Source organism: Phoenix dactylifera, chromosome 2, assembly GCF_051530095.1.
Source record: "Phoenix dactylifera cultivar Ajwa chromosome 2, Ajwa_hap1_PhDact_Kaust_v1.1, whole genome shotgun sequence".
Taxonomy (NCBI): Eukaryota; Viridiplantae; Streptophyta; class Magnoliopsida; order Arecales; family Arecaceae; genus Phoenix; species Phoenix dactylifera.
Window position 1 is genome coordinate 1,865,001 of NC_143191.1, and position 10,603 is coordinate 1,875,603.

General features: G+C 36.6%; 1 protein-coding gene across 2 annotated transcripts in view; it reads right to left on the minus strand.

Moving 5' to 3' along the window:
- Nucleotides 1-10,603, minus strand: part of LOC103706125 (KH domain-containing protein At1g09660/At1g09670-like) — a 12,609-nt gene extending 2,006 nt beyond the window's left edge. Inside the window, exons 1-5 of one of the 2 annotated variants that reach the window (XM_039134306.2) lie at nt 10,163-10,603; nt 9,045-9,130; nt 8,323-8,468; nt 2,277-2,411; nt 2,079-2,195 (exon numbers count right to left, since the gene is read on the minus strand). In XM_039134306.2, coding sequence (XP_038990234.1) covers nt 2,079-2,195; nt 2,277-2,411; nt 8,323-8,468; nt 9,045-9,130; nt 10,163-10,269 — 591 coding nt within the window. In that variant the 5' untranslated portion in view covers nt 10,270-10,603. The remainder of the gene's footprint in view (nt 1-2,078; nt 2,196-2,276; nt 2,412-8,322; nt 8,469-9,044; nt 9,131-10,162) is intronic. The other variant, XM_039134303.2, reaches the window with a different exon arrangement.

Consider the following 10,603-nt stretch of genomic DNA (forward strand, 5'->3'; position numbering starts at 1 on the left):
ATATATTTCTCATAAGTTAGATCTATCGTCCATAAGTATATTCACACTTAAAAATGAACTAAAATTGGCACTATCTAATCAAATTTATTTAATGAAATTGAAAACTTACCTAAAATGACACCAAAACATATGAAACAATGGTCTTGAAATGATATTAATATCGATATTATGAAGAAAAATAGCAAATAATCAGTTTAAGTGCCCATGAACTACCAAAACTACTTGTCATTTTCAGCCAAAATTGTTTGTAACCCCCAAAAAATCTGCCAATTTTGGATCATTTTGGGTGGAAACTGATCCATTTTGGTCAAAGCTTTCCTCAATTGCCGCTGACCTCAAGAACAACATAAGATGTCTATAATTGTAATTACCTAGATCGTCACTGATCCAGTTGGTCATATCCCTACTTCATTGTTTCCTGTATCTATTCACATGATCTCCTTCTCCAATGTCTCCAGACTCCAGCCCTCTCCAATGTGTTCATCTCCAACACTTCTCTTGCTGTAGCCATCCCCCTCTCATCTTTTGGATCCCCCCCAGCTAGCCTCAAGACCCCACAGCCAGTGCTCAACAGGACAACCTCTTCTCCTAGATTGACTGCTCAACAAGACTTCAACAAACGAGGTTTCTCCCTGCACTGACCATAATAACAGTGATGGCCAAGGGAAGGGCTGGGCAAAGTTATAGATCGGAAGAGAAGAAGCATCTGATCTTTTTTTCGGGATTCCCCTTTTCTTCATCATCAGTCAGCCCTCAGGTTTGTTTTATTTGACGCAGGTGGTTCGAGCGGTTGAACCACTGAGGTCAATGGTTCAAAACAATCCTGGTTTTACCCTGATCTGACCTGCAGTATCTAATCGGTGACAGGTTGACTGGGTTGACCAAATGTGTCAACCGGATCTCTAAACACTGAGGGGCAGTTCAGGGCAAAACACCTGGGTTAATAAATAATGCCTATTAAATAGTTGATGGATTACATAATCCAAGGCTTTAAGTTTCGATTATTTCACTTATTCCAATCAATTTCAGTAACATTGACTACTTAGGGCCAGTTTCAGCTGAAACTGATTGAAATTGATTGCAGATGCTATAAACATGGACTATTTCCCTTTTTATTTGGAATATTTCTTCATTTCTTTAACTATACATGGGTAGTCAATATTGATTTTGGGTCTTTTTTAAAAAAATTTAACTTGAAAAAAGGGCTTATACTTTAATCTGACCCCAATAAATCCAATATTTAGTTTTGATCATTTTTCTGAATAATCAATACTGTATGTGCTTACATGGTTTGTTTATACTGTTATTAAATGAATTTACATCCATCAGATTATCTTAGACACTAAATGATCGTATTGATGACGGTCCATATTTTTGGATGTTACATTGCCCCCTCATATTGAAATAACAGTTTGTGTCTCTGCTTTGATTTCATTTTTTGCATGAAGACAAGAATCAGATGATCAACAAGTAGAACCAAAATTTCAATCATGACAAGAATGATTCAGCTAATGTATATTTCACACAGGAAAAAAATATATCATTTTATTAACTCACAAAATCAAACAACTAGGAAACTAAATCATTATGAGGTAATATATAGAAATGTAAACCTTAGCTTAAAGAAAGGCGTGACATTAATCTATGCAATTGGAGAAATACTGAAAGCACTGCTTCAAATAGGTATTTTTACAATAGATTTCATGAGGACTGAGACAAGTGGCTGATTATTTTGCAGGAAAAAATTAACGAATTTTGGGCAAGTACCAAATACTTTAAAAAAACCTAGTCTATTGATCTAAAAAAACCCTTAAAAGAAAAGTGAATATCCTAAAAAATTCATTAATTAGATATGTGCCTACAAATGTTATACCCTCTATTTTCAGGCAGTTGGCACACTATGATCCTGTAAATATCAACAAGTGGATCACTTTGTTGTAGAATTAGGTCAGACCACATATATCATGTTCACTTAGTGTCATAACTTCATAAACCATTATGATTACATAACCTAAGGCATGCTCAAGAAGAGCTTGAGCCAGTTTTAACAACATAAAAGATAATAGTCGTCATAGTACCTTTGCAGAATCCTTTACTGAACCCCGCCCACGTATGTAAACCCTACACTGAGTTGAAGTTTCAACTCTTTTCAAGGAGTTTCCTCGTGGTCCCAGCAGACGGCCAACAAAATTGTACTGATTCACAAAAATGCAAATATATTAACTGACATTTAAATGCAAAAAAGTCAACTCAAAAGCTAGATAAGATTAACATACATTTGGAAATTTTTCAATGGGAACATCTAATCTGATGACTTTTTTTACTATTGGGCTGGTAGCAACACCAGCAGCTCCATTCCAACCAACAGGTGATGCCTGAAGGGGTCCCATTCTTTGAAAATACCTGTTGTCCTGAACAGGGTCAGCATAAAACAACTGCTTTAGGCATAATCATTACAGAAAAATGATGAAAATCAACTTCTAGCTACAAGCAGGTCAGTATTATGTATTTTTCAATAACCAAGTGATAAAAATAAGCTGATGATGGACATTTAAGAAAAAAATGTCTTCATTTAACAGCACAGGAATTCAACATTGGTGATGTTTCAAGCTGTACATTTAGGCACGTGTCAAACAATGCATTATCAAAGCAGTTGCTGGTGCAAATTATTGGCTATGCAGAAGACATCAAATGATTGCCATTAAAACCAATATTTTCCACACTTCCCCCATGCTCTCCTTCACCCTCTTCAACATGAAGGCACACATCCCCATATAAAAATAGGAAGGGTAAGAAAAAAAGAAACACATCACTGAAAACCTTTGACTGATTAATTAGAAGATGCATGTGGCATCAAGAAGACAAGCTGGTATAACTGATCTTTAAACATCTTTACCATGTGAATGGGGCTTCTAAATACATACCTGATGTTCAAATGGTACATGAGATCATTAACATAAAAATTTCTGATTATGGGCTATTGATTGGATATTTCAGGTTCAGCAGGAAAATGAAGAATATTTTTTTTATATGCCTACATAAGGTAATAGAGAACAGGACTCAAAATTAAATATTATTTAACAATTTGAGTGGTGAAGATAAAGAAGAATAAAGGAGGGAGAGATTGAGAAAACTTTGACAAGTTTCAATCTTTGGGCCATCGAAACAAAGACACCAACTCCTCTTCTTAAGCTAAGAAAGGATTAACTTTGGAACCTAGAATTAAAAAACAGAACTTTGACTTCTTAATTATCATTCATTCCGTTGCCTCATTGTACTCATGGCCAGGTGCCAATTTTGATCAGCCTTTTGCTTTAGGTTTTTTTTTCTTATGAAACTCGTTGCTTAAAAAAACAGAGAGAACAGGAAAAAGAAAAGGAAACAAGTTGAAGTCACCACATATCCTTTCCGATGGATGTTGACACTCACTAACAACCATAACTATGCTGTCTATATGCCCTGCAGTTGCCAGAGATTATGCAATCATCAGCTTGAAAATAGTGGCTTACGGTAACTGCCATATTTAGATTAAATTCTTTGCCATTGCCATCTTCGTTGATGCTACCTTCTCTCGGGTTGGGTTAGAGGGATTTTTTTTGAGGAACTCAGCTTTTGGATGATGCAATTCTGGATTTAGGCTAGAGTGTCTGGAATTCTCTGAAATACTTGATAGGAGATGGTAAAATTTGTGAGGGCATTTATCTGAGTGGCCACTTGAGCTGGTTCCATCCCAAACAGAGGTTTTATGGAGAGAACTAGATGAAGATTGCAAACTCTCCAGCTAGGTGCAAGATCAATGTCAGGTCTCTGCATGCGTTTGAGGTCCTAAGAATTAGACTTAATAAGGTTTTGGGATTGTGTCTCTAGCTTCCAGATATAAGAATTTTGGATGTTGCAACCAAATGGATAAACAAAGTAACCTGCCTAGAGCTTAGATAATGGGCAAGATACTAGAAATAACATTATAACAGTTCTAGGATTTAAGGAACAGGTTCCATCTTGACCCATGTCCAAATCCATGGAAGTGAATTATTGCTGAAAAGAGGAGAAAGAAAAAAAATATCAAGGAAACTTAAGATCTGAAATTAATTATTAAGCACTAAGATTATCGAAGAATCAAATTCCCACAAATAAGGTCGATTTTTAGATCAAAACTAAATTAAGATAAGCACAGCAAATAAATTCTTGTGCAGCAAATATGATAGCAGGTTGAAAGAGTAAGACTGTAGATTAAGACAAGCAAAAGAATTGCAAAGATGGTTAAGAAAAAGTGAGGACCAAACCTGACCTGAAGTTCTTTACTCTTGCTCTCAAAATATAATCAGTGCATAAAACATCCTTAATGACCAGCCATAGAACTTACTTAAAGCCTTGGCGTGACTTCTTTTAGAAGCAAACTGCCAATTTCTTTTCTCTATAATTTGCTATACTTAAAACTTTATAGAAAGCTATCACCTCTACTGACACCTTTATTAGGACCTATCTGGGATCTACATGGCTCCCTACCAGTCAACAACTGAAAGAAAGAAGAAAGGGACCAAGAGGGAGAAAATTACATATAGAAGTCCTTTAATTCCTAAAGTAACCATACACTTCTTGCATTGACTAGATAAATGAAAGACCTACAAACAGAGTTTTTGCCTGATGATCTGGCCTTCAAATCATGTCTGATCCAACGCTTATAGCCAGTTAAGGCCTAGAATCCCAGTGTAGTGTCTAGCTCCTTATATAAGGTTTTTTCATAGTCCCAAAATCTTCAGAAATGTTCTTTTTCTGTCCCATGCACACATGCATAGCTACTTTAGTTATGTTTGAAGTTTTGATGTAGTTTCTTGCATGCTTCACATTGAACATAAAAAGTCAACCTTTGATTGTGATTGCATCATTAGGTCCAAGGAGGCTTTAATGAGTGAACCCCTTCAGGGGGAATAATCAACTTTTTTAGTGCTAAGACTTGTACCATCAGGCAAATATTCTAAAATTATGCAATTGACTGGGTACCAGGAGAGCTATCCTGAAAAGAAAGAGGGTACCTCCACTAGAAGGGAAGCATGCGTGCTGTGACTGCTAACTAATCCACCATTTGCAATAGCTCTTCCCTGATTCTGTTAATTTCTATAAAAGGTATTAGGTTCAAGGTTTGGACAAGGTGAAAATATAACCTGGCTGAGAGGAGTAAAAAGTCAGGCAGTTCAAGTCATAGCTGCTGCCCAAAACATAACACCCTTCTTTTCATGTCATGGGTGGTCATGATAAAACAGGACATTGCTATCCACTTATTTCTCATTATCATCTTATATGTGATTGCTTTCAGCAACAATGCTACAGAAAGGTTCTGACTTTTAATATTCATTTCTATATTTTGTTCCTGACAACACTTTGCATGGTAAACAAGTTACCTCGTGCTGAAACATAAGTCCCACATCCATGGATGGGAGATGGAGATGTTTTTAAATTGGGGAAATTTAGTTTGGTTTGCACCCAGGACTGAACTGGATTCGCTAGTGGTCATTGGAACTAATGAACTATTCTATTAATATTTTGTACCAGATTCGTCCCTCCAACACTTGCGATTCAATTTGAGGGAAGCATTGCAATTTTGCATCTTCTTGCTGCCTAATAAACCAATACGATCTGCAATAAGAATGAGCCTCTTCTTGAGAGTTCTTATTGAAAAATCCAGCCATACAAAGCTTGATTTTGAGGAACCAACCATTCTAGGTTTCCTTCCAAAAGGATCTTAAAATTAAAGGAGGGAGGCTGGGAGGGGGGAAGAAAGGGGGAGAGAGACGATGGATGGGCACTTCTACGGGCTCCAAATCCAGTGCTGGTAAGCACATAGTTTTTCACCCCCATCAATGCAGTTAAATGAGGATGACTAGGGAAAAAATATCTTTTGATTATGCATTTATACATAAAAAGTAAGCTAGAAGGAAGAACTTAGGAGGAAATAGCCACAAACCAGAAGTCCTATTTTTGGAAGGATTAGCAAATTAGCACATGCAGTGTACATCAGAGGAAAGAATTAAATTATACAGAATGGAATATCAAAATAAAAATAATTTAACATAAAAACAAAAATAATGAATTTTAAATATAAATTAAAACAGATAATAAACAAAAGTATTTAAAAATAAAATCAAAATGGGAAATGGACTGAATCTGTCAAGCATTGTTGTCTTAATGAGTGCCGACCCTCAATTGCCCATGGGTGTTAACTCCCACGCCCCCAAACCAACGACATGTACGCAATTGGCCCATGAGCCAGGCTCCCATGTGCTGCATCAGCACAGCTGTGGTCCCATGCTGGCAGCATGCAGTGCCAACAAAGAAGAATGCATAAGGCCTTAAAAGGCTTTATTCAATTAATTATTTCTGTACGTGAATTGTTAAATGTACTCCTTTCCATTGAAAGGCCTTTTACTTTGCATCTCTCATTACCTATGCAAGAAAATCAAGAAGAACATATATGCAGCAAAAAAGGAGTATACTTTTTTCACCTTAATGGATCATTGTAATCTCGATTTGAAAATAACAGAGGAGAATCATCTATATTTAAGATGGGAAATTGATCTTAATATAGGCGAGGTGTCTATATCTATGCTAAGATGTTAAACCAATTTGTTTGGCATAAGGATATGCATCTATATTCATGGCAAGATGAGATTCTGATGGGTCTTAATTAGGCATCTGTATTTAGGCACTGCATCATTTTTTTTCTAATTTTGGTTCAGGAGAGGAGACTTGAGAATAATTGGGATTTTTTTAAGGGATTTTCTTTTTTGGTCAAGCGTATTTTGGACCAAAAAAACTGAAGGAATCTTGATAAAAGACTCCAAAAAAATCAAAATTCTCTTTTTGCTTTAAATAGTATAGATGAAGACATCAAAAATATTGGAGGGGGAGAGATATCAGTATTGAAACCCTTCCTTTTACATTTTAGATTCTCAAATAAGAAGTCATACTACATTCATTCTCACTTATGTATTAGTTTCTTTTGGTAAGCCTCTCTTAAGAATTATTATTTGTTCACGAAAAGGAAAATAAAGAGTTAAAAAGGGCAGGACACACTATGGATCCAGCTGGTCCCCCTCATCACCTAGAAACTAAGGGGACTACAATAGCTTCATTTTACATTTTCTTTCCTTGTCATTTTCCTTACACCAACCTTACAAGTTTAGAAATAGGGCAAAGTTTTCTATTATTAGTTGCTTAATAAATGGAGAATTGACGAAGAGTGTCTGCATGTTTCATGGTGCGAGACCTTTAAAACCTAGGTGTGAAGCCCCTAGTTTCATGATGATATGAGGCCACTAGTAGGAATTATTTTTACATAACCATAATCATCTAGCCTTGTCTTAGCTATCTGGAGTTTGCTTAATGGATCCTCATTTGCCAAGCATCCCCATTTCAGGTTATATCTATGTTAAGATTTTTCAAACATAGGTATCAACTATATTTCCTTTCTCTAAGTATTTTCTTCTATTCCAAGTTATTTTGTTATAGTAGTCATTGTTCTACAAGTTTGAGGGCAGAAGTCTTCATAAACTCCTTTAAACTTCTGTACAAACCTTAGTTTAGTATAAATACTTTGCCAATTATCATTCTCCATTGAGATAGTTCAACTTAGATTCCCGTTAAATTTAAATTTTGACCCCAAGTTTTGACTGCCGTAACAAATTGCAGCAAAATTCCTCCATTCCTTCTAGGGTTAAGTCTTAAAGCACCAACCAGACCATGTTCCATATCTTTTGGTTCACAACCACCTCCATTATTCATTTTGTGTTAGGATTCAACTCACATTAGTGCAGTTCAGGTTTGAACAAAAGTTTCCAGCAAAATGTAGGGTTTAAATTAATCCTAAACCCTACCAGATGGTCCAGATCCCATTCCTTTGAGGCCTGTCCTACATCACAACATCCTAAGATAGATGGTATGGAAAATAATTAGCCTAATCGGATACCATTCTTGAAACCACATATTGAGTAGTAGCATATACAGCAACCATACAACTACAAATGCATACCAGTATCAGGTAATTGGGCAGATAGAGTGAATATATTTTAGAACAACAAAACTTCTTTGAACTTACAGAAGCTTTTACTGCTAGCAATATTGATGAAGCACAGCTAATGGAAACAAAATCTTTTACATTATTTTAAAGATAAAAAATCTAAATTTTCTAACACATAGAACAGAACAGAAAACATATATTCTCTTTTAGAGAGAGAAGAAAGAGGGAAAAGGCAACGTATACCTGACAATTTAATTGCTGAAGAAAATCAATTACCAAAACATGGGTAACCAGTGAAAGCATGTTACCTCTGTTTGCATTCCTGACCAGCCCTCCAAATCCATTGGTCCACCATTTGAAGGATGGCCAGTCAGTCTTAACGGATTGCCATGTTCAATTCTCTCAGAATCAACAAAACTTTGGTTAGGTGCCAAACCAGATGCCCGAATAATTTCTGTGTTGAAGTTTATATGTCAATAAATAAAAAGAAACAAAGTCATGTTAGAGCATCACCAAGTAAACCATGAAAGACAATATGAATCTTTTTTGCATCCGAAGTTGAATATTTTATTGGGATATAATATGAAGTAGAGGGGAGAGAAGTAATCAAAATAAAATCACATTAAATGCAATTTCCCAAAAACCAGGTACTATCTGACTGATGAGATGAGCATGGCAGGTAAAAATTCAAAGACTTTTAAACAAAAAGGCTACAAATACTATTTTAGTGAGAATCCCGCAATAATGAAAAGTATGACCCATGCTCAATGCGACAATGTTGACCCATCATTTCACCAAATAAGAGCAAAGGAAATCACAAGCCAATATAATGGCCAATTAAGCTACTGGACTTCATGTAACTGGCAGAAGCAAAGGGAGAATCCCACAAATAATGACAAGTATGACCCATAATGCAACAATGTTGACCCACCATTTCACCAAATAACAACATAGGAAATCACAAGCCAATATAATGACCAAATGAGCTAGTGGACTTCATGTAACAGGCAGAAGCAAAGGAACCACATACCTTGATCTAAAAGCCTGCTGCAAAATGGCAATACTTGAGCAAATGGTACCAATTTCTGTCTCTCAGCCAGCAGTTCGGCTAAATATCTGTTAGCATCAGACCAAATAACTCGTGATGAGTGGCACTTAACAAGGCCTGACAGCAAATGGACCAGCACAATACTGATAAGAGGGTGGACAACATCTTACTCAAACAGGGGCATATTTCTAGAATTTGACAACCTAAAAAGTAATTTCTGCTAATCTGTGAATGCAAGCAATCAATCTGGATGTACATGTATGTACTTTAACAGCGGAGGGCATTCATTGAATGGAAAGTTCAAGAGGGAATGTGAGATACTTGGTGCACTCTTCAGCCACTTATTTCGTTAAATTACAGTCTAATTCCTGTGTGTAGAGAGAGATAGAGGGAATACAAAAGCCATAGGACCTTCAGTGGTGCACACTATACAAAATTATAAATGCATGATGCTGCACATGAAAACAGTCTAATTCAAAATTTTCATTGATATCAGAAATAATAATGTCTAAGATGATATTGTTTTAACAGAATGAACTGATAACATATCCTATAAGTGGACTATTATGGCACATACTCAGAAGTATATTAAAACTCACATTATTTTAAGTGTGTGCATTCACACAAAATCATAAAGGCATGCACACGTAGGCAGATAAACCAAGAAATTATGAATGAGTCTATTCTTTGCTTTATAGGTTTCAGCATCCCAGAGTAGACAAGAACAACAACATTATTCTTTGCAAGCCAGCATCCACACACACCAAACAAGAGACAGACAAGCAGATAAATTCAAGCCACCCTAAAATTAGCATACACAAAAGGCAACAACTAATCACCAAAAACCCTAAGCCCCAAAAAATTTCAACAGCTTATACACTAAATCAAACCCCGAGAAAAGAAAAAAACCAATCAGAGATCAACCTAAAAACGGCAAATTCTGCAGACATGAGCAAATAAAATCAGCCCGCCCACTAAAACCACCAATTTTTACCCTAAAATTACGCAAGAAAACGCATGCCCTATCAAACCCAAAATCAAGAAGTCCAAAACCCACATCGAGAAAACCAAGAATATATTGAAAAGGCGATGGAACCGACCTTTCTCTATCCGAAGACGCAGGAGACCTCAAGGAATGGTGGGGAGACGAGTGAACTCCAGAAGGGGAGTACTGGAAGTAAGTACCCGGCAGGATTCTCTCATCCATGGCCTATGATCGATCGAAACCAAGAAATCACCCAGAAATAAGACGAAAACGAGGACTCCTCCTCCTCCTCTTCTTCGTCTTCGCCTCCCCTGGCCTACGCACGGAGGGGCGAGAGACCCAAACACCCGAAAGAGGGCTTCGGGTTTTCTTTCCTCCAGTACATATAACTACTCTTCTTCTTGGGAGAAAAATAAAAATTAAAAAAAAAAAATCATCTGCGGCCGCTTCTTCGAAATCTCATGGGCTTTTTAGGCAGCGGAATCCGGATGTCGGTCCGGGCCTCTCCGAAAGGGTTTCGGATTGCGTCCATCGCGCAGAAGAATGATTGATCTTC